The 24,590-nt window shown below is 51.4% G+C and overlaps 1 protein-coding gene across 1 annotated transcript in view; it reads right to left on the bottom strand.

Moving 5' to 3' along the window:
* Window positions 1-24,590, bottom strand: part of ttc28 (tetratricopeptide repeat domain 28) — a 461,839-nt gene that overhangs the window by 426,182 nt on the left and 11,067 nt on the right. Inside the window, 1 exon segment of the mRNA XM_028825418.2 lies at window positions 13,956-14,234. Within this exon segment, the coding sequence (XP_028681251.2) occupies window positions 13,956-14,234 (279 nt within the window).

Genomic DNA, 24,590 nt, shown 5'->3' on the forward strand with positions numbered 1-24,590 from the left:
CCTGTCTGAGAGGTCCCCAGAAGTGCACAGAAGAGAGAGAGGAGCTCCAGGAAGAAAATTTGGAAACAGCTGGACTCCTGCCTCGCGGCCTGCACAAAGTGTAAGAAAATATCTAATTACAGGCGGGGGGGAGAGCTTCTAAAGAGCAGCTTCCCGGTGAAGGTCATTTCATGTTCTACTGACATTACTGGGAGCACAAGGGAGGCCTTTAATGCGCTCGGTGGGTCCTCCTTGCGTGCAATGCTTACTGTATAGAAAACAAACAGTGGACGGCTGCCAGGCCATACTGGACCAGGGGGTCACGTGCGCGGGCTGCAGACGCCTGCTGAATCGCTCCTCTGCGACATAAAAGAAAAATGTGGGGGGACAGTAAGCATGCGCTACAGAATGCCAGCTGAAAGTGAGACGACGCTCGACCACATGACTCCTGCCCGGGTGCTTCTGTGGGCCGTCACTGTTCTGTGAAGCACTAGCTCGGCTGGCTTGTCCCTTTGTTTGACTCTTTCAGCTTTCATGTTTTCTATTTATATAGTGCCTTCCATGGTGAGCACCACCCAATGGCACTTTACAAGGACACATCAACGATGACAGTGGTCGTCTTAAAGCAACTGCCTTGGGACGTGCAGGGTGTCAGCAGTGGGATTAATATGCCAGCCATGGGCATTAAAATGTACCGCCACTAGGCCATGATACCTGTTTAAAAGAGCAGTTGGCCGATACGCTTCACTCCATCCATCATCTGGGCTGGCTTTGTCCAGATCAGGGTCTTGGGGGGGTCTGCCCAGGCCTGCTGCCTACCCAGGACCCCTTTGGGCCAATTTGGAGTCAACATACTGCTTGAAAAAATGCTTCTCACCCCTTAGGACTAACAAAACCTGAAATGGAGATGCAAATTTAAAATTGTATGAACTGCTGAGATGTCAGTGCGCCTGTGCTTGAGTTTGGTCTCCAAGCTAAGGTTCTGCTGTGGGCCACGTCTACAGTGGACAGCGTGAGGCGGTGGGAGGACAGCCATTTGCACCAAGAGATGTGCGCCTGTCTTTACTGTCCACAGCCTGAAGTGATAAGCGAACAGAGCTGCAGGCAAACAACCAATCACAGTGTAAGGGGTGTGGCTAAGATATTCCAGGGGTGTGGTCAAAGCACACAACTTGGAGGCGGCGTGGCCCATGTGTTTACATACATACGTTACATTTATTTATTTGTTTTGTCCAAAGTAACTTACAATGTCTGCGGTGGGTTGGCACCCTGCCCGGGATTGGTTCCTGCCTTGTGCCCTATGTGGGCTGGGATTGGCTCCAGCACACCCCCGTGACCCTGTGTTCGGATTCAGCGGGTTGGAAAATGGATGGATGGATGGAACTTACAATGTTTGTGATACAATTGGTGATATTCCTTCTTGTTTTTTCCAATTGAACACAAGCAGGTGAAGTGACTTGCTCAGGGTCACGCAGTGTCAGTGTTGGGATGTGATGCATACAGCCTATTGTGGGGTAAAGGGTGTGGCTTAGACATCCCATTTGTTGGTGGGCTGGGGGCGTGGTCAGAGCAAACAACTTGGAGGGGGTAAGAGGAGTGGCCAAGACCATTTGTGATGCATACAGCCAATTGCAAGATAAAGGGTGTGGCTTAGACATTATATTTAGTTGCAGACAAGGTGGCGTGGCCAGGGCCACTTGTACAGCAAATTGAAGTCTAAAGGGTATGGTCAAGGGCTGCCATTCTGGATGCTTAAATATGGAGATGGACTGGGGGAGTGGTCAGTGAAAAGAATTTGGGGGAGGGATGAAGGGAGTGGCCAGGGCCAATGGTGATGCATAGTGCCAATCACAATGTAAAAGGTGTAGCTAAGGCCTCCCACTACGAATGCCTTACACTGGCAGTGAGATGAGGAGTGGCTTGGTGGGAGGCTGAGGGGAGTGGCCAGAGCCACTTGTGTTCAGTCCACCAATTGGAGGATAAATGGTGTGGCCAAGGCCTGCAATTGGGGCGTGGCCAAAGCCGTTTTCTTTGAGGCAGGAGGACGTGGACAGGGCTGATGGAGTCGTGTTTCTAATCCCAGGCACCAACTGATCCAAAACGGCGGAATCAAACTGCCATGTCAGGTGGGCTGAGGTGTGTTTACAGCCACTCAGGGGGTCTTTAACTGACGTTGTAAACTCCACCAGTTGCCAGTGCTGCCGAGCTTTAAAGACTTGTGTTCTGTTGACCAAATATGGCCGCCCCAATAATCCTGACTGAGCGCAGCATATTGGATGTCTGCTTAAAATGGTGAACTGAATGTGTCCTTGTGCCATCTTGTTGTAGTTTCTGTGGGGTAGGCTCAAAAAGGCCCTTAACCTGAAAATGACTCCATGGGCGCTGTATAATGGCTGCCGCTGTGCCCTGACCTCCCCCACACCCCCAAAGGTCATGCAGAAAGACAATTTCCCATCGGGGATTAACAAAGTCTGTCAAATCAAAATCAAAAATGAAAGCTGAGTTTTGGGGGTGGCGGGCCCGGGGTGTTGTCAGCCTTACTTTGTTGTTGGTGACACACACACACACACACACACTTACACAGTAGCGTCTCCGCTTCACACTCATGTTTCTGAGCGCCTGCATGATGTGTGCTGCTGATGGTTTCCGTTTGCGTCTGCTGTTGTTGTTTTCTTCTCATTTGTTACAAAGTGTTTTTCACGCCTGCCATCTTTGTTAACGTGCAAATGAGTTTTATCAGCTCTCCTGAAACTTCTCAGCCGCTTTGCTGGGTTGTTCGTGTGGCGTGCTGCAGCTGTCCTTAAAGGAGCACTTGATGTGAAATTCTAAACATCACCGTTGTGGCAGACGCCCGAGGATGAGGCCTCTGTGTCCCCGTAGTGCGCACAGGCTGACCAGAAGTCCTCATAGCGGCCCCAGTACCGCCACACATGCCGCTGATGGGCATGAGCTCACATTGAAATAAGGATCAATATTATTATGAAGAATAATAAGAGTGCAAGCGGAGACCGAAAACACAAAGAGGCCCTGGCTTGTCCGCCGGCTTTGAGTGATTTTGGGGAGCTCTGATCTCCTGGGCTTCTTTATCTGACGTTCTGCTCACTTTTGGTAAAACAAACACGGTACGGCCTTGGAGTGGCCTGCACCCCGAAGGTGGCGTCACATGGACAGGCGCCCCTACCAATCAGTGTTGTTGTAGTCACAGAATGGTGACATTCACAGCGTGGAAAAATCCCAAATAAAGTAGAACAAGAAAGGCTAGAAACCTTCCCACTGCGGGGGTCCAGAAAATGTAACCAGTGGAGCTCCCCAGTGTGAAGTTAATCTGGGTAGCGGTACCCCTTATTGACCGTCACAACAACATGAGCCCCAATGAAGGACTCTGGTATCCCCAGACCACTAGGGGGCGACGTGTTGCTGTAATGAGGATCACATACAGGGGTCTCTGGGGCCACCCATGTGACACCACAGACTGATGATGTCAGCCAAGACCCCTGAAGTGCTTATGGCAGGGTGCCCAGCTGGTGGTTAAAGGGTTTTGCTTCCATTGTTTGGGGAGCGTAGAGTTGGGGGGGCAGCAAGTGATCAGAGCTCAGATAGTCAGAGGAAGGATTGCAAGGTGAGCTGGGCAAAGACAGGGCAGAGAAGCCGGGGGGCCACTGCTGTGTTTGCTGTTTTCGGTCCCCCTGCATTACTTATTTGGGGTTAGCCTTTTATTTAGTTTTTGTCATTTTAGACTCCTGTGTCAGTGTTTGGGGTTGTGAGACGCCCCTACAGGCTGTGCCCTGGTCCTCCTCGGTGGGATGTCCGTGAATGGCTGGGAAAAAAAAGTCCAGCAGAAGGCAGACTCCAACTGCCGGGCATCAAAGCCTCCGTGCCAGTCATCGCTCATTACACTGCACAGACGGGCAGCGCTGCTGATATTAGAGGGCCGGCGCTCCATTGATGCCTAACCAGGCAGCCGCTCATTTGTTCCACACAGGCCTGTAATTAGAGATGGCGCTTTGGGTTGTTGTGCCCTGGAGAGAGCGGCCAGTACCCGCTCATTAGTGGTTCAGCTCCGTCACTGCTGCAGATTCTGAGCCCAAATGATGAGCTTCTGACCTGGCAGGCAGACACACACCATCACAGCTGGCTAGACTAGGGGGCACATGTGTTGTGCTGGTCAGCCTCATCCAAAATGGCAAAATGGGCGGCGGCTGCAACCCAGACATATCACAGTGGCCTGGTAGACGACAAGTGCCAAAGTGCCTAGGTAAAGCGTGATGGATGTCAAAGATGGCAGGTGTGGCTCCTCGTGTCTGCGGTTAGGTGAGTGTGTAAAGACCGTCTGCTGTCCCAGCGATGGCCTTTACTGTCACGGGGGCACCCTGTAGGTGCAGAGCCCGGCCCTGGCATCGGTCCAAGTGCACTCAGCCCTGGCGTCATCCGTCGCTGTCTGCCATTTGAGAGCTTCTCCGAGTGTCAGTAAATAATGACACACTTGTTGAGGCTGCAAAAGCCGTCTAGACAGACCACACTTACAAGGATGCTGGGCAGAGCGGTGGCACCCTCTACTGGGCATCTAGGATCTGTCAGCATCTTAGCATATGTGGCAAAGGAGATTTGCAGCTGGCACCTGCCGCCCATCTGCTTGCAGTACAACGTGAGTGTGGTGACCCCATTGGATCACAAATCAGGACTGCAGGGGCAGCAGTGCCATCACTGCCTGCCGACCTCAACTCTAAAATGACTTCAGTCTGACTGCCCACTTAGCGTCCATGAAAGTCAGATGGTCTCACCGGAGCCCTCGATGCCAGCCTTGAGTGGATGGCAGCAGGTCAAGTGGGACTGCATTGAGCTGACATGGCTGGCGCCCTGCTGTTTAGTGGTCTGTGGACAGGCACTCTGTGACACTGCAGTGGACAGGCGCTATATAAAAGGAGTCTCCTGGGGAGGTTGTGTGCACAATTATAGGAGCTACTTATATACACGTATGACTGAGGCTTACTATGAAAGGCGCTATACAGAACAAGGGTGCACTTCACTTCAGAAACAGTGTTCACCATTTAAGGCAAAGAGCCAGCGTACCAAGCAAAGCCAACCTCTCCACTACAAAAGGCACTATATATGTAAAAGAAGAGAAAGGCACTATACAAAGTAAAGTTGGGCGCCACATGCAGGAAAGGCTGAGTCGGGTGTTCACTACAGAAAGGCACTGGGCACAGTCTTTAGGACTAAAACACAAAAGCAGCTGAGACTGTGTAGGCGCCATATAACAAGGAGGCCCAATCTGCTGAGCAGCTACTTCTCTGTTAGCCAGTTAGTGCCCGCTGCCCAAAGCTAATTGTTTATTGGATGCCCACACTGACCAGCTCCACTGGGCTGATTGCGCCTGTTTCGATTCCAATCTGCTGTTGTCGGCTCTGGGCGCCCCGAAGTCCTCAGACTTGTCACATGACCTGATGATGGTACTGGTGCCAGTCATAAGATGTGCTCCTCAAGTGGTGGCCTCACCCACCGAGCTGTCTGGGTGGCCACTCCATATTCCTTAGGCTGCTGGGCCCCTGGGCACATTGTCCCAGGAACAGCTTTGGATGACACACCATTTGATTGGGGTGGGCACCATGGGCAGCTTTTCTCTGCTTGATGAGACACATATACCCTTGGCATTAAAGATGACTCTTTGCCGACGTGGGCAGAGTGGACTGTGGGGGCCTTTAAAGGTGCAAGGAGAGAAGTCAGAAACATCGGGGGCATGGCCACCATTAATGACCTTGTCTGTAAGGTGGGCAGTCCAGCCTCCCACCTACAGATCCAACACCACCGTGACTACCGACTTTGATTCAGGGCATGTAAATATGGAGTGGGCATTGGGCAGCCCCATCTAGAGATACCCTGAGTGGCACTTCACAAGGTAAGCTTCATCACAGGCATCTTTATAAAAATATCAGTCTCTCTGTTATAGCGCCCTTAATCATGAGCATCAGGCTTTTCACAATAGCTGTACAGTGGCTTGTCCACTAGAGGGCAACACAGTCTGCAGATATTTAGGAAAGCCATGCAGGATGGCACAGCCCATTATGAGTTAATGTAGTGCCTTTCATAAGTCGGCCACCCCAAGGTCCTTCACAGGTACGTCCCTAAAATCTGAGCATGAGAAGGTGACGCGATTCAATCGGGGTCACTGAGCATGCGGATTACAAGGTGACACTGAATTAGAGGACAGTCGGCCAGGTGGCATGAAAGTGCTGAAGGTTAAATGCTAGGAGTGGGAAAGTTCAGAGCTTAGGATGTTCAGAGAGGGGCGCTGTAGATATCTTATACATGTTCCAAGTGGAGCATTAATCATGGCAGTGCCACGCAGCCATTTGTTTAGATGGCGTGAGTGCCGAATGGCACAGAGCTGGACAATCAGGTCAATGCGGGCCTGCAATTAAGTCTAGAGGCGTCACACAGGAACTCTGCTTATTGTGAGGAAAAGGAACCGTAAAATGATTGGCATGGCTGGTAACACTGATTACCAAAGACCAGACATGCAGCTGAGCTGTCAGAGTGGCATCACACCCAAACAGACTCCACAAGCCTGGCAAAGTAGGGTGCACTAACATGCAACACCGTGCACGTGTTACACAAAGCTGACATTGTTTCAGTTATAGATCCAGTAATGGACTGGCATGTGGTGGCTCATAGTTGGCATGCTGACATGGGTGTCTACTTTGTGTCAATGGTAGCGTGGTTATGTAGGGAAAAAATGAGAGGCTTTAGGAAGCAGGGCATCTGCCCCTTAAGATGGGCATCACATTGACCTGCTTGGCATGTGCAAGTGTGTGAGAGTGTCTGACTTGAACTCCTGGTGAAGTGCCAACGCAAATTCAAAAAGTGCTCTGCTGTGACAGTCCTGAGGGCCTCGGCCAGTGCTGTAGAGTGTTAGTGACCCCAGGCATTGTCTCCATGTTGGGTGTGACCAGCACAGCCTGGTAGGCCACAGTGTTGGACAGAGCAGGCAAAGTCCATGAGTATGTGCGTCACCTCCGAGCTGGTGCCATGTGTCTCATCACAGACAACACTGTGGGCCATAAATTCTCAAAAATCATTGGCATATATGGAAGCCATCCTACAGAAAGGTAACAGTGCCCATCTACCTGCCATATTCCCTGCTTTTACATGCTGGCCTTTCTTGACTGTAGCAGTGACAAGGGTCTGTGCAGCTCTGTGCTGGTGCAATGGAGGAAGTGATTTGTAAGCTGGCACTGCCCTCTACAGCACACAGCTGGTATTGTGTTCCCACACAAAAGGAGTGTGTTTTCCCACTGCAAAGGGAAGCTGGCCTGTGGCAGGGATATCCAGGTGGGCTTCACCGACAGGTTACCAGTACGGTAAGGTCAGCCATCCGAACACACACAGACCGATAACAACAGGAGGCAGCCTCCCATCTGCCCACCCACAGGACCCGCTGGGTCCTTTCCATTATCTGCAGGAAGACAGAACTTGTCTTGGAACCAACCTCAACAGGCTGGCATTATGCCCATCACATGGCACATGAGCACAGACACACAAAGCTGTACTGTTTATCATTGAGGATAAATTTATAATTATATCTTTGAATGTGGGACATTATCTATATTTAGTGTCTTTGAAATGTCATTTACAGAAACATTTGTAGAGAATTTCTTATCCATAGCTATCTCTAATATAGTGCCTTTCATATCTCATATACAGCACGCTTCACATCTTCCTATCTATGTACAGTGCCTTTGATATGTCACATGTAGTGTTCTTCACATCCAAGTCTATCTACAGTATCCTGCCCTTAAATGTGATATACAGTATTGTGCTTCTCATAATTATCTACTTTATGTACTGCACTTCATATCTTGTGTATGTGACATGTATGTGCCTTCCATTTCTCGTACAGGATATACTGTATACAGCTTTCTACTGTAGAACTATCATATGGTGCCTTTCATCTATCTATCTATCTATCTATCTATCTATCTATCTATCTATCTATCTATCTATCTATCTAATCCTGCCAACTACGCTATCTATCTATCTATCTATCTATCTATCTATCTATCTATCTATCTATCTATCTATCTATCTATCTATCTATCTATCTATCTATCTATCTATCTATCTATCTATTATATAGTGCCTCTCATATCTATCTATCTATCTATCTATCTATCTATCTATCTATCTATCTATCTATCTATCTGTCTATCTATCATATAGTGCTTTTCACATCTATCTATCTATTATATAGTGCCTTTCATCTATCTATCTTTGTACTGTATCTATCTCTCATATAGTCCCTTTCAAATGTATTCATCGATTCAATAGTGCATTTCCTGTCTACTTATTATATCTTGCAGCGCCTTTCACATTTTGTCTGTTTAGTGCATTTGCTGTCTTTGTTCTTTCACGTCATGTACAGCACCTTTCCTATCTTTCTTCTATAGTTCCTTTCATATTCCTGTCTGTTTTTCCGTTTTATAGTGCCTTTCCTACCCACCTACCTATCTTATCTCTGCATATTTCATATCAGATATATAGTGCCTTTCAAGTGTCATACACACCACCTTTCACGTGACCTGCTCGCTTGGCCAGCGGCCTTTGAACTCCGTGTTCCTGGCATATCTCGTAAGGCAGCTCATCCATTTTTCCGAGGCGGCCCCCCCACATTCTAGTAGCGCGGCCCCCTGCTCATCTGGCTCGGCTCTCTCTTAATTTATTGGACGGTTCTCATCCAAGGCTGTTTAAAGGAGCTCCTAAATCATTTCTCTGGGGGCCACGGAATGTGGAAAGAAGAGCAAGCCGTTTCCAAGAAAGCCAAGCAATTCTCGGTGCTCCTCATCCCGGTGACACAGAGCCTCCACTTGGAGCTCTACACCACAAGCCCCTCGCATTGGTCTTTTCCTCGCGCTGCATCTCCTTCACCCGAGGGACGTCTGGTGGCTTCATGTTGGTGAGCGCTGGCTCTCACGCTCTGTGCCAGCCCTTGAACCTCTGTTTTTGATCAGCGCCTCGGCTCCTGCTGGCAGGACGAAGCATCAGTGCCTGCACGTCAACCGCAGAGCTGCACATGACCTGGCTTTTCCAGCTGCTCAGTGGCTTCTGGCTCAGGCTGCCTGGCAGGACACGTCCTCGTTAATCACTGAGATCTGGTGACTTCTTGTCACTTTGTTCAAGTGTCCCAGCTCTGCTGGCTTACAAAAAATGCAGGGAATCTCATCATTTTGGTGTCGACACACCAGTGAAAGTGACCGTCTTGAAGTCATCACGGGATGTGCTCTCACAGCCACGGACACTCGTCACCAAGGTGGAGCTCTGAAGTAGTGGGTGAACTGCCAGCCCCAGTGTCAGCCATGGGAGGACATGGCGGCATCTGTGGCAGTGGGTTAGGGGGGTTAGAAATTGGGAGATCGCTTTGTTGTGATGTCTTCTTTCCAGACTTCCTTTTCTTTTTAATTCAAGTATTCCCTTCACTCTTTTTTTATCGTTTTGTTGGCGATGCTATCACGGTGCCATCTTGTAACTCGGTTCATTTTGTTGTTGCTGGTGACAACAACAGACACCATTTTAGGTGCATGAATTAAAACTAAACGCTAACTCCACAAAATGGCGGTGCCCGATACCAAACAAAATGACCTCTAAGAAGACGAGAAAAAATCAATTTAAACAAAGGTGCTAAAGGAAAAGGAAATATAAGGAGAGAATTCTACAAGTGAAAAAACCCCAGAAAAGGCGCCCAGACGATTGAAAAATGAAATAAAATGTCAATCACAGCAACGAGAGGCCCCTGCCTCGACACTGAAAACGGTGTTAAACATCGGCTAGGTATAAACATGCCACGGAATGGCCAATGGGAATCATTTGTGACTTTGAATCAGTAACATCCGGCTCCGCCCCCTTCTGAAGGCTTCAGCCACGACAAACGGAAAAGAATTTAATAACAAGGACCGGGAGAATAGAGACGTGGGCCAAATAACACGCAAAGGGCCAAAGCCAAAGGTCTAAATGATTTTGTGGTAAGAAAAGTGACTTTCAGAAACCAGAGACGAAAACAATGAGACACTGTATAAGGAGAGGCACAGTGTGGCACGGGGCAGCCCCTTCTTATTGAGAGCATTTTATAATCAGCATTGGTGAGGGACACAGGCCTTGGGACAAGTCTTAAGACAGCCGAGCTCGAGTTCTTCTCTAGTTGTGCTTTCTACTGTTACAGATGCTTAGCCCAGTCGTTTATATTAAACGGGCATCATGTTGAGGTCTCTGTAGCGCCACAGCATCGCTCGGGCACGTCTGCATGTTCAGAGCGCAGCTTGTGCCATCAGCCGCTGAGTGCCCACGCTGTGTATTTGGCTTTAGCGAGGACACTCTCCGTTCAAGAGCCATCTTCCGAACCCGCTTATCCAGGGCAGGGGCGCTGGGTAACAGAGGCCTAACCCAGCAAGCATTGGGCACAAGGCAGGAAGAACTGGACAGGGCAACGTTCGATCCCTGGGCCCGCGCCAGCTGCTGACTGACATTTGTGTGTTTGCTAGTGGGGAGTGAAGGCGGCCGGATGGTGGTTGGGTGCAGGGTGCGTCATCCCAGGATGTTTGCGGAGCTAAAGGTGTTTTCTTGTGAGGCCCGCTAAGCCGAACGCCGTATGCGCTGCGTATTCCCCTCCTTTAATGAAGTCGCTAGACTCTGCTTGATGTTCTGTCAATCAATACAAATACACATCAGCGTTTGGTTACGTAACTCACTTTTATTGGCCGGGTCTGGACTTTAGTTCTGGCTGCCTGCGGGGATTGGGGAGGGAGCCCCCCAACATCTTGTTAGGCTCGGGGGCCTGTGGGCTTCAGATTAGTCTCTTGACGACCTTTCTGCATTGTTTTGAATTGAAATGCCTACCCCTTTGTTGTTGTGAGGCCTAAAGCCTGCCTTTTGAGTTTGGGTGGAGGCCCATTTGTAGTTATACGCCTAGCCTAGAATGTGAAGCGCCACGCGGGTCTGACCTGCAGGACGTGAGGGGAGATGGATGGGATGGGTGTGGCGCTCGAATGCCTTTGTTTGGTGTGGATGCTTCTCCTGCTAAGGCACTTTTTATGGCATACACTGCGGGCTTTTACTGGAAGTAATAAAATGGTAGAAGTGGTGCCAGCCTTGTGAGTCACATCTGTGTAGTAACTTCTGGAGTCCAAAGCCGGCCAGGTACCAAGCCACAAGCACAGCTGGCACACCTCACCACACACGCACTCAAAGGGAGAGCCTAAGAGGCCAAGGATCAGCTGCTAATGAGGCCTCCTTCGGTGATGCCCTGTACTAAGGGGGTCCGCCTGAATGGCGATGTGACACGAGCGTTCTGTGTGAACTGTCAGGAGGAAACACAAAGACCACCTTGGAGTGAGCGAGTGGTCCTGATTTGGACCTCAGTACCTTAATATCGGTGAGATGGGACGAGCCTGGCACAGTCCCTTAGTGTTCAGTTGGCATTAATGGGGTAGCTGAAACGGACCTGCTGGGATGGGCCATAGCAACTTGCAATAATTTGGGTCATTTGTGACAGACCTCAGACAGTTTAGTGCTGGTGCCACTGTCACAACTACACAAACCCCTCACAATCTGGCACAAGGGGGGTCTCACACAGAAGCCTGACTGGCAGCTTCTCACATGTCCTGATAAGATGACACCCCAAAGTGGCAGCAACATGAAGGGTGAGGCTGAGCACTGGCAGTGGCTCATTATCCGGAGCTTGGCCTTCGAGGACTGGCATTGTAGTTTGGTGACTTGATTGGGCCGCCTGCCGTATTCCAGACCCGTCAGCCTGCAGTCAAGCGTGAGGTGATGGGGGTCTGGGTGGGCGGGCGGACCTGATTTACTATTGGGGTGGGATGTGTTCATTGGCACACTTTATCAGGGGGCGCTACTTCATCCTTGAGCTCACTTGGCACTTTGACAGGCTGGCATCACAGAAAATGAGTGCTGGCTCTCAGAGAATCCTGTCTATTCAGACTGGCACTCGTGCAGGGACTTCATGAAGACAACGGGCACAAAGGGGCCGACATCTGTAGGCGGCACCCAGGGAGCCGTTAATCTGAGTCGCTTTGGAGGGGACATCCTCAGGCCTGGCCCTCTGCCACTCAATGGTCATCCCTAAAGTGTGGGGGTCTCATGGGCAGTTGATAGACTCTGAAAACATTCGTTCACACATTTATGTATCTGATAACTCGTTCACTTGTCCACTCACTCACTTGGTCCTTTACTCCTTAATCGCCCGCTCACTCCTGATTCATTCATTCACTTACTACCTCGTGGACTGACTCACTCCTCTGCTCCTTCATTCCTCCACTTGATTTGCTGACTCGCCCACTCATTCATTCGTTTATTTACTTGCTCACGTGTTTACTGACTTGATCATTCATTCATTCATTCGTCCATTCCTCCTTATTCCCGTTTATCCGACACTGGAGGGCCCCGTGGCCACCATCTTGTTGAACGGCCCACCATGACTACCGCCTGTCCGCTTTCTCGTGTGTTTCCCACCCTTCACTGCCAGCTGATGTCCCTGCAGTCCAAATGCAAATGTAACGCTCTGCGGGACACGACTCCATTTATAGAAGAACGTGAGGGGACATGCTGAGTCCAGACGGGCCGGCCAGGCTGTGAGCACATGTATGGTGTGACCAGTAGGGGCGCTCCGGAGCTCCCAAATGGAAGTGGTGCCAGGTTATTAGCAGAAGGGCGTCACGCAAGGACTAAACTGGCACTTAGAATTCTCCTCCCCACCTCGACCTTTTTTAATCTCACTTTGTCCTCCTCTGTCTGCCTCCCAGCTGCAGACTGCCAATCTGGGGGTACTTCTAGTGCCAGGACGGACAGGCATTGCTCTCATGGCAGCTCTTCTGTGGGCACAGCAGCTCCAGGGTATTTTTTATCATTGAGTTCTTCTATCCAGCATGTGTCTCACAAAGCCTCCCCCCGGGCTGCCAGATCCCTTCAGAAAGGGGCAGGGGTGGCACAGAGGCTCCAATGACCAGGCCATGCCATGCCATGCCATTTCATTCCGAGCCCTTTCCTTATCCAAAGATGACAGCGTTGCATGGCCCAGAACCTCTGTATACACACCTAGCTGTTTTCAAAAGCCATGACAGCGTCCATCTGTCTGTCTGTCTGTCCACCTGTGTCTGTGAGTTTTGGTTATTACAGTCTGTCCCCTGCAGTGGTTCCCCCCTCGCGTCAGTGAACCCGGGTCCTTCTGTGCTCATCCTGGCTTAGGACCACCACCATTCACACCAGAGTCCATCCCTCAGTAGGGAGCTTCAGTGGCTAAAGTGGTAAGCGTCGGCCTGTCCACCCTGAGACCCCAGCAGAGATGGGTGCCACACAGATGGTGACTTACAAAGGCGATCTCCTCGTTAGAGCAGTAATTAGGGTACAGGTGGAGGATATTCATGGAGGCCTGGCAGCAGAATAGGCCACACACAGGGGTGTCCCTTGTGGGCGTGACTGGCCAGGGGGTCTCCTTCTGACCCCCACACCTTTGATCCTCCAATGCTCCTCCTAGTTCTCCCCCTCGGCGGTGCTTCAGGTGTCACCCCAGTTCAGCCAGAAAGGCCCTCCACACCCTGTATGGAGAGTACAACAACTACATTTCCCAGAATCCTCTGTGCAGACTGTGAGTATGCGGGAGTAAGAAAGCTGCTGCTTGCAAGTGGGACGGAGGACTGAAGACCCCTGCTGTCCTTCCATTACAGGTGCACCCCCAGCCAGGCATCCCAGCACAACATGCCACCTAGAAATCGCTTACTAGATCTTATCTAGCGCTCAACCAATGGCTGAAATGCATCGCCGGCGGGCACTGCTGAAAACTAAACTGCGGGAGCATCAGCGTCTGACATTCCTTAAAAGACCAAAGCCACCATCTCCTCGATCTTCTCCGGTCTCGGACAGCCCAGCGGTGGAAAACCTCGGAAGCAGCCCAGATCAAACCCAGTCAGTCCTACCTTAGGCCATTTGGGGTTCAGCAGCCTGGCCTTGACGGCGTCGCTCAGCGCCTTGTCGTACTCGTGCACCTTGATGTAGGCCGCCGACCTGTTGCTGTACAGAATGCAGTTCTGAGAGTCGGCCTCCAAGACCTCTGAGTAGAGCCGGATGGCGCCCGTGAAGTCTCCCTTCTCACACGCTTGGTTGCTTTGACGGACCTTCTCGATAAACTCCACTTTGCTGAGGCTCGGCCCGTCGCTGCACCTCGCGCCCAGAGTGCGACTTCTGAAGATGGACAGCTGGAAGGAAAAGGAACAAGAGTCTGGTCAGTAATGGAGGAGGAGGAGGAGGAGAGAGGCCAAGATGAAGGTCTCACGGGGCTGGGAACACACTGGACATGCTGCCGTGCTGTGCCAGCTCCTGCGTTACGCCTGGCACTGCTGGGTTCGGCTTCAGTGGAAAGTGACGGCTCAAAGTGCACACATAGGAATTTGAATATCACAAAGAGATCACGAGGAGGTCTACAGAACCATCTGTGCAAGGGGTCTGCCAAGTCATCATGCCATAGCCTGTCAGTTAATGTGGTGCCACTCGAACCATAACGGGACACAGACCTGAGGTAAACGGCAGCGCCATGCGGGGGACTCTTGGGAGAACCTCTAGAACAGCTGACCGCAGTTTTCAGGAGGACGACCACTGACCCCATGAAGTCCTCAGGTGAATGTCTGCAGGGTCTGACTGGGCACACAGCAGGGTACTACGCTGTGGCACCCTGAACTGGAACAAACAGGGCGGATGCAGCAAAAAACCAAAAGAAGGGAGGGATGAGCATAGGGAGGCCACAAAGTCAAAGCTCACAACATAAACCCTCTGGGGGCTCCTCGCCACCTTTCAGTGCCCTGCCCTGCCCCTCTGCCAATGTGCCCCGATTTGCAGGTATTATTTTGCCCTTAGTATGTTGTAATTCGGAGCTCATTTTTAGTTGTTATTGTGATGGCATTGCATGGGCTCTGCCACTTTGTGTATTTTTGGATGGACACGGCCATATCGTGGTCGGTGATGGCACCCTTTGTAACGTGTGACAACTCTGAGCCTCTAAGCTTTTGGCCTCTCGAGGGGATTCATTGGCAGTTATTTGACTTTACATTTTGGATTAGGTGCTGTGGGTCGGGTTGCCGTGTCCCTGCTTCTTTCTTTGGCTAACACCGCCTGGTCCTGGTGACATCTACGGCAGTGCCCTTGGCATCCTCACCCCCTGACTCTCATATTACTGCCCTCTAGTGACTGCAGGTGTTTCTGTCCTCCAGAGCCCCCTCTCATAAATAACAGACAGCAGAACAATAAGGGTCCAGGCGGAGGCGGAGCAAGATCATTTTAGTGACGTAACAGGAGGGCCACCGTGGATAACAATGAAAGCTGACGTCTGAGCTCGGAGTCACAAACATTTGATAAGATTTGGTTTTGGAGACTGCGGGAGGTCGGCATCTTGGAATGTTTTATTAGATTTGCACCCAGGAATGAAGGGGACCCTTTGGAAAAAGACAAGGATGGGCTCAGAAGGTTTAAATACCAGAAGACATAAATAAAAACTGGGACAGCCAAGCCAGAAATGAACAAAGATGGGAGACGGCACAGATGCTTATCTAAGTGGGAATTCCCGAACCCCAGGCCGATCAACACTGTGACACGCAAGCTGAGCAGTGCCACCTTTTATAGGCGGGTGAGATGACTGGCACCATCACCTCACCTCCATGTCACAGGACCGGCAGCAGTCACAGTAACTGGCCAGGGAACATCTAAGAGCACCAAAGGAACTGGCATTGAGGTGACGTCCCTGCCATAGCATTAAAATAATCAAATAAGGAGGAGAATCCCTAAATTGTAATTCCAAAAACATCCCCTAAATGACGTCTGGTAAGTCACAGCACTTCTTCATTTTATAACAAAGATCAGATGCTTGCCTGATGGCCACTGTGATGTCATGGGTCACATGAGAGGTGCTTCATCATAGCTACCAGGCACACTGGAATTAATAACGTGAGATGGCACTGCCTGTGACAAACAAGAACACAAGATGATAAATAGTAAAATGCCAAGGGGAATGTGTGGCCTTCACTCCATGGGAGCCCCCCCGCTGGTGGAGCGGGCCCACCACCTCTCACGATTTCCCCTCCCTTATTACAAATTAAACAAATAGGACACACTGTCCCAGTGGCTCCTGGGTAGAACAGCAGATAGAAGACAGAGCTCTGGGGGTCACTCGATTGGGGTACGTGAAGTCAGGACCCTTGGGTCCGTAGACGAGCCTGAGCTCTTGGAATGCCAGCCTCATCTCCCTTAAGGCATCGCCTGTCGTTCAGCCTAAATGCTTTGACCGAGACCGTATCCACTGTGAGCCATGCCTGCTGCCGTGTGCCCGCCTGCTAGGGGAGTAGCTCACTGTTCAGCACTCCGATATGTGTGACGTCCTGGCACAGGCCTGCAGACGGATTGGGCCTGCTAAGCAGATGCAGACTTGTGGGGGCTATTAAATGTAAATTATACCCTGATGGTGCCATCTGGGAGTAATCGGGCTGCTCCACAAACACGCAGCTTTAAACGAGTATCACTAAATGATCGGCCACTGCTTAGGCCCGCGGATGGCACAGGATTCTGACCCTCAGAGGGGACAACATGCATACATCCTGGGCATGACCATTGGGATGGGCCACTGGAGTGTGTCACAAGTGTCCTACACCTTGTCCTGGCACACGCCAAGCTTGTCACGAGGGTGTGGCAGAGAACATGGGGATGAGCCCGAGTCCCATCTGCTGGTTTCTTGTTGATGGTCGTACCATCTTGAAGCAGGGGGCGTTGTAATTTGGGGACTCAACGACACAGCGATGAATCCAAAGTATTGATGTCTCCCATTTCCAGAATTTGTTGACTTATTATTTATCATTTTAATCGTTACTGTAGTGGCACCAATGGTGTGGTTATGAAGAATCAGTAAAGATCAAGCTGGAGTTTCTCTTGGCATGAACTTGCTGCCCCCATACATTCCCCCAAAAGGTGGCGCTATTTTGTTTTTACCAGTCACTGAATGAACCTCTCAAGGAGTTGGGTCATGGGCACTCGCTCCAAGTTGGCGGATTGGCCGTGACGACAGCAGGTATGAAATGTTTGACTAGCCTTTCTCTCGTCTGTTAGTCCTTGAACCCGAGGCAGGACACCTTTGACACTTTCCAGTCTTGGTCCTGAGTTCTGACTGCACATACAGCCTGCTCCTTTTTTGGACCTTCAAGGTGCCTTTTCTGCTTAGCCAGCCACCCATCTGTGAGGCCCCAGCAGTGGTGGCACTCGCCCGCTCCACAGGCCTTCCATAAATCTCAAATGCCTCAGACCCCATCTTGGTCACTGGGCATGTCTTCCTCTGTTTAGGCTCACTGCCATGACCATGCTGGTCTGCACTGCCCCATCCAGGTCTTGTTCCTGCTGTAGTCCCAGTGCTTCTTACAGGATGGACGGATGAACAGATGAATTGTGCCATTGTGGAGTTGGCCCCTAAAGCCACCGTGTAGTAAATGTAGCGCCTTTCACACAGACCTGAGCATGTACACTTGACGTCATGTGGGTTACCCCGGGGCTCAGTGGCAGTCTGGCTTTATCCCCTTGGACTTGCACAGATTTCAGGATCACCGGGTCAGATCCTCCAACAGGTGGACCCCTTTCATCAAAGTCAGAATAAAATGTGAAGGTGGGGGGTCTACACTTGGGTGAGCCCCCACAGACGCCTCCTTCACACCATGAAGTGCATTGGAGATCACGAAGCAGGGGTAGACGTGAACATCACCATGGTCACAACAGCCTCCGACTTGCCTTAGCACTAACCAGTGGTCATCACCCTGGTCAGTGATCACTGACCCTCAATATGGCCACAGCAGCCTCAGACTTATCTTAGCAATGACCACTAAACACCACCTTGGCTCCGTCAGGCACAAACTCACCTTAGCACAGGTCATCTCCATGGCCACACTAACCTCAAACTGACCAGTGATCTTTACTGAGCCTGTAATTTTGACTTAGTACTAAACAGTGGTCATCACTATGGTCACAATAGATTCTCACTTGCCACAGCGTTGACCACTGACCATCAGCCCAGTTACAGCAGCCTCAGACACATCCCCTCTGCCCACCAACAAACATCACCATGGCCACAGCATCTTTAAACTTTGCCTTAGCACTGACAAGTGGCCTTCACCGTAGCCACAACACTGCAGCACCCGTAGCACTGACCACTGAAACCATTCATATTTTCTAACTCTGCACTGGGATGCCACAGACGGTGCCACTATAGTCCATATACCCTGGCAGTCATCGGATCTGCCCCAGCCTCACGCGTCTTGCTATTGCGCCTTGAATGGATGGCCGATCAGGGCTTCGCCTTAAGGGGGGGGCAATTCGGTTGGACCGACAAAGGAAATATGAATGACAGCGCCGACCGTGCAGCGCGCATACGGAAGGAATCAGTGCACGACGCGCAACCCCGCCGCATTCCTGCACTCAAGCGGGAGCACGTAAGGTCACGACATCGGCAGCAACAACGGCTGTGGAGCGGAGCGCGTTCACGCTTCCTTAACGCCATCCAGCTTTGCGAAGCGCGGGCTCGGCGTAAAACGCGCGCTCACCGCCCCGCCTACCTCTCGTTCTTCAAAGACGGCACGCCGCCCTCACGTTGCCTGGCAGACCCCGCCCACTCGCGCTCGTGCCGAGGATTCTGGGAAAGTCCGTGCGACATAATGGTTTCCAGCTGTAGCGTCGCGGCGCGAAATCAAACGGGAGACGAGCGCTCATTAGCGTAGGGGTGGGGCGCGGAGGCCCGCAGTCACGAACTGTCGTCTGCACGGGACATTAAACTGGGGTCGGTCGAGCTCCTGCAGCTGAAGGCGCGGGGGTGGGGGGCGTCCGGTATGTGGTGAAACCGTGAGCCCTAAAGGAGCTCACCTGAACACACGAAACACTGGGAGGGACGGACGAGGGGGTACACTAACTGTCGGTAATTTGCGCCGCCTGTGCTCGGGTTTGAGCAATAAATGTCCGAAATGACAGCCGAGGAAATGAGCAGAAAGCCGTCACGGAGTCTGTGTGGCACAGGGGCAAGTCACTTGAACTGGCTCAGCTCACACTGAACAAATGCCGAGGCAGCGTACCAGTTACCGTGACCCGTGATGGCATTCAGGGTGAGAAGGTGCCTGGTTCAGTCCAAAGAGCTGATTCCTCAAGTGTGGCCCTTCACCCCCAGGCGCTATATAGCACTACAGGTACCTGACTCTTCATACAAGTCACTTTACCCACCATGACTCACTTTATACAAATAGTTATGCTGTACCTATGCACGGACTTGGGTGTGTGTTTATTTATTAAAAGACGCTATATAATAAAACTGCCAATCACTGGTCTAGCCCCCTGCTGCTGACTCCACATGTTCATGTCATTGTCTAATCCGCCTAGTCCTGAACAGCATAGGGCACAAGGCAGGAACAAACCCTGGACAGGGTGCCAGTCCATCGTAGGGCAAACCCAGCCACACACACAGGGCCACCTTAGTCTTAGTGTTGCCAGTCCGCCTACCCTGCACATCTTTGGAGTGTGGGAGGAACTCCACACTGACACAGGGAGGACCCGGGATGCCAACTCTGGTCTCCTTACTGTGCAGCAGCAGTGTTACCACCGTGCCACCCTGCTTGCAGGTGATTTATGAGGTATTGACTGTTAAAAGGCGCTATATAAAGTTAGAGGCCACAGGTCCAGTTCCTTCTGCTGGCTCCCCATGTGACTTCACCAACCTGAGTGGACCCCCCACACCCAATGAGACCCTGGTAGAAAGAGGCCCGGTGTTAATTTGCACTTATTTGTTTGGCCAATGCTTTTATCCAAAGCGACTTACACCATTTGAGATACAACTAGGTCCATTTCTTTTTCTGATTGGAGCACAGGGCAGGTGAAGTGACTCGCTCAGGGTCACACAGTACAGTCAGTGGTGGGATTTGTCCCCCCACCTCAGGGTTTGAAGTCCAAAGCCGTACCCACTGCACCCACACTGCCTGCCTAAAATTTGGACCTAAAAGTCGGCACAAGTGAGGAGAGACCAGCACAAGAACACCAAATCTGGAAGGACCAGAGTGAGTCCTGCTGAGCCCACCTGTAGCCTGGTCAGTTCTGACCTCTCCTCCCAACCCCACTGGCCAGTCTTCATCTTCCAGCTCCATGGAGGTCCATTCAGGCTCCCTTCCAGCTCAGCCTGGCAGTAACGTCTGGGGCCCTGTAACACTTTTGGGGCTGTAGACCTCATCTCATTGCTGTCCAGGGGTCCCCCTGCTTCTGCTGGAGGAGGCTTGGGTTTGTTGGTTTCTCCGCTTCTGTGTGGTGAGCCCTGCTCAGTGAAGTAACTCATTCAGTCAGTGCAGGCCGCTTCATGTCATTTAGCTGCTGTCATCGGTGCCTTCTGTGGCAGTCTGGGTGTCTCCTCATTTCTGAACTTTGACCTGGGCTGGTTCAAGTGGGTTGCTCAGGGTCCACCCAGAGCCGCAGGTGGTCATTGTTGTGGTGACCATGAGGGGACGCCACTTGATGCGGATCCCGAGTTTGTGTCATTGACTGTAAAGCTGCATTTTTACAGGCTTCACGGTCCTGTTGCAGTCAGCAGTACTGACAGTGTGCCAGCTTCACAGGGTGCCCTCTCCAGGTGATGTGAAGAGGTGACAGGCCCCCACTGTTGTCACTTGCCGTGCCCCTCTCGTGTTGGTCCCTGCTGTGCTGCCAACTTCAGTTCAGCTTTTTAATCAAATGTTGTGCAGTGAAATGCAAGAACCAACCCTGGACAGGAGGGCGGGCTGCCACAGGGCACATCCGTGTTCACATTCACAGTTGGTCTAACGGGCACATTTTTGGGGAAACCGGACCCAGTTCTGGGACATAGTGGGAATGTGTGTATACTTGAACCCGAGTCTGTGCTAACCACTGCGCCATCATGGATTTAATGGATTTAAACACCAGCAGGCTGGCATCTGCCTTGAATCAAACACTGCCAGGGCATTCTGGGGCTCCCTGTGCCCTAGTAAAGGACAAAGAAGAAACAGCAAATGCACAGAGGTGGTGGTCATCGACTGCCAACACCTGTTGAGATACCCTGGTGCAGAACCCCGGCGCTGTGGCACTTAGGTGGGCGCCACCTCCAGGCCCAAAGCAGCTGCCTCCCTCGCTGACCACTGCTGGACTGGCACTGTGGCTCCGGGACGCTCCACTCCGTGTTTTTTTGTTGTTCTTTTTTTCTCGTTTTCCTGTGTTGTCAAGACTGAAGATCGGTTTTTGGACTGGATGAAGACCACACTCGAGAAGCGGCCCTCTGACTGCTAAAAATACTGCAGCAGAGCGCTGTGGCATCTCGACAAATTACTACGTTGGCAGAACGAGAGCTGCATGTCCTAAAATGCAGAGCCAACAGTCCAAATAAAGCAGCGGCAAACAGCAATTTGGTAGTGGAAGTCGGAGAAGAAGAAAAAAAACAAAACATGTCAGCCTCGCAAGTGTCCTGTGGGGAGCGGAGCGGTCCCACCCAGTGGGCATTGCAGCCAGTGACAGTCACTTGGTGTGTGTCATCCCCCCCCCCCCCACTAGGCGCTACTGCTTATGTAAGGACACCAGGGGCTGACATTAAGGGGGGCTCTCATAAGTAACCCTGGGCCCGGCCTTTCAGGTCTTGGACCCCTGTCTGCTTGGCAGGGTGGCTCACCTGCTGTTTCTCTTTCTGACTGCACGCTCGAACCCTGTGTTGGGGGGGGGGGGGGGGTCAGTCCTGGCCCCTGTGCCCTCACGTTAGCTGACATTCTGAGGTCATGCCAGGTCAGATTGCTGTGCCACTTTGGATTAGCGAGGACCGTGTGCCGCTGTTCCTGTTCCTCCTGATCCATAAAAATGTTTCCACTTTTCTTTAAATGCTGTGCCCACAGGAAGAGCTGGCATGAAGGAGACCTGAGATGGTGGGCTGCTGTGGAGTGGGTGGGGTTGTCATTGGCTGGGTGGTCTCTTTGAGCTGGTGAAGTGGCAGTTACTTCTTGCCAGAGTTGGCTTTTATTATTCTTTCTTTTATCATTTGTCTATTTGCTGAATTGGAAACTGTAAACTGAAAGAGTGGTGCCAATTTGACCAGTGCCCTGTGCAGGCTGCCAGTCTGTCACCATAGCACCATACTTGGCTTTGTTTCCCTCAGCACATTCCCCCCTATGGGCTTAGACTGTGAACAGCTGTGTGTCGTCCCCATATTTGTGACCACCTCTACCAGGCGTCCCGGCCGGGTGCTGAGCGGCCGATGCATTTGTGGGATCTGCAGCTATGCGGTGTGGCAGGAGCTGGCAGTCGCACCTCAGGGGCCTTTAGGGCAGGACCCGTTATACGATAAAGACAGAGGAGCAGAAAAGGGGACATTGTGTGACGTCATGCAGACAGATGAAATGACCAGCAGCCTTTACAGTATATAGCGCCTGTCCACCGCATGACACTTCTGAGATCCCACCAGGAGATCTTCTATAGCGCCTTTCACGGTGAACATGTTTTGGGTACAGCCTACAATCAGAGCCCTGACTGAGTGTGTATATAGCGCCTTTCGCTGGGGGCCGGGATAATGTGCCTGTCCAGTATAAGCTCTGCTCGGATGTCTGACTCATTCAAGGCCACACTGTGAGTCATTTTATATGGCGCCTTTCACGTTAAGTGCCATCCCATAATACTTTATATGTGCAGCTCATTTGTTTCCATATTTCTATTCTGTGCGCTCTGAGAGGTGACGTAACTCACTGATGACCGCACTGTGAGTCAGGATTGATTTTTATAGTGCCTTTCATGCCAACCTCCATCCCATAATACTTTCAAATGTAAGCTCTGGCAGGAGCACACGGATCCTTGGTGTTTTATATAGCGCCTTTCATCTTAACCATATAATGCTGTCTTTGTACTTCTTTCATATTAGCTCAGGCTGTGACTCCATCCCATAATAATCCTTTTAGGATACTCCCTGCTGCTCCCCAATCGCACCGCTAGTCCGTTGCTGCACCTTTCATGTTGATCCAGTCCCATGACGCCAGTGTGACCTTGGCCAGGTGACATAACTTCCTGAGGGCCGCGCTACGAGTCAGGGTTGATTTGTTTTGATCTTATATGGCGCCTTTCATGTCAAACACCATCCCATAATAGCCTAGATAGTGAGGCACGTTTTGGGATGACTGCACACGCCCTCTAGTGCCACTATGATGCCCGTAGTCCTTCCAGACCACTCCACATGCTCACAATTGCTGTCCAGGTGGTAGCACTGCCTGTGCCCACCCATTTGACCCGCACTTGTTTGCCCACCTCTCCATCATAATTTAGGGGACCCACTGCCTCCCAGTTCTGGGGTTGGTCAGGTGAGCCACTTAGAGCCCCTGCCACTGAGGAACTTGCTGAGGGACGTCCCCCTGGGGGTCTTCTTACACCAAATGGTGAGGTGGTTAATTGGCTGGAATGAATGTCCTGGCCACTAAGTGACCCTGAGTGAGCCACTTCACCTAAAATAAATAGTAAGGCAGCGGTGTATGAAAGACACTATATAAGGGCAAAGTGTGTGCTACTGCCCCCTAGAGGCCTGTCACAGTTGTCAATACCCATTATCTTATGACTTGTAGTGTCACCCATTACTGTGACCCCATCCTCCTGACACCAGAGGGGCCTGCCTTGAGTCCTTCACACCAAGACATGGACCGGAAGTGAAAGGAGGCCATTAGTCAGAGTGTCTGGAGTGGGCAGTGGGGGGCACTTTCTGCCAGTTCAGGGGGTTTTCCTGCAGTCACCAAGTGAAATTGGCAGCCATGCCGCTTCAACAGACGGACACAGCAGAGGGCACACACTGGGCACACATGCCAATGACCATGGCAGACTAGTACTTCAGTTTTCCACCATGGCCTATTCCTCACCGCATGCCAACCTTATTGGCGTGAGGTGCCACTTTAGTGTGTAGCCAAGGCCACACCACACAGCACTTGTGCGCTTCAACAGAGGGCGTAGTAGGACTTGCTATCTGAGGCGCTGCAGAGCCAGTTAGTTAAGCTGCAGCCTTGCAGTACTGCCCTGCGCCAACCCGAGGGGGTAGCAGAGCTGCTTTGTCTGTGCCAGCAGACCCAGTTTCTATAGCAGTTCAATGTGCCTGAGCCACTGCCCACAGTACTCCCCAGTGCCAACAGAGGGCATGACAGGAAGTGTAGAGCCATTTTCCCTGAGCTACTGCCTGGCACCAACAGAGGGGGTGTTAAGAGGAGTTCTTCCTGCAGTACTCCCCAGTGCCAACAGAGGGTGGAGTGGCACTTGTTGATCTACTTCACTGTGCTAGAAGAGCCTTTTTAACTGAGCCAGTGCCAACCAGGGCACTGCACTACTCCTGATCACCAGTAGAGGGCGTAGTAGAACGTGTTCATCATCATAGCCCCAGAGAGCCTTGTGTCCGCAGTGAGGTGAAGCGCAGATGCACCCAAGGAGGGGGCAGAGCGATGCCCGGGCACTGAGAGGTATACCCAGATCCCCGCTGACCTTCTTTTTGTTTTTGCTGCCCGTCTAAGCCCACCACTGCCAGCCAGAGGGGTCTTTGGGAG

This window comes from Erpetoichthys calabaricus, chromosome 18 (assembly GCF_900747795.2).
Source record: "Erpetoichthys calabaricus chromosome 18, fErpCal1.3, whole genome shotgun sequence".
NCBI lineage: Eukaryota > Metazoa > Chordata > Cladistia > Polypteriformes > Polypteridae > Erpetoichthys > Erpetoichthys calabaricus.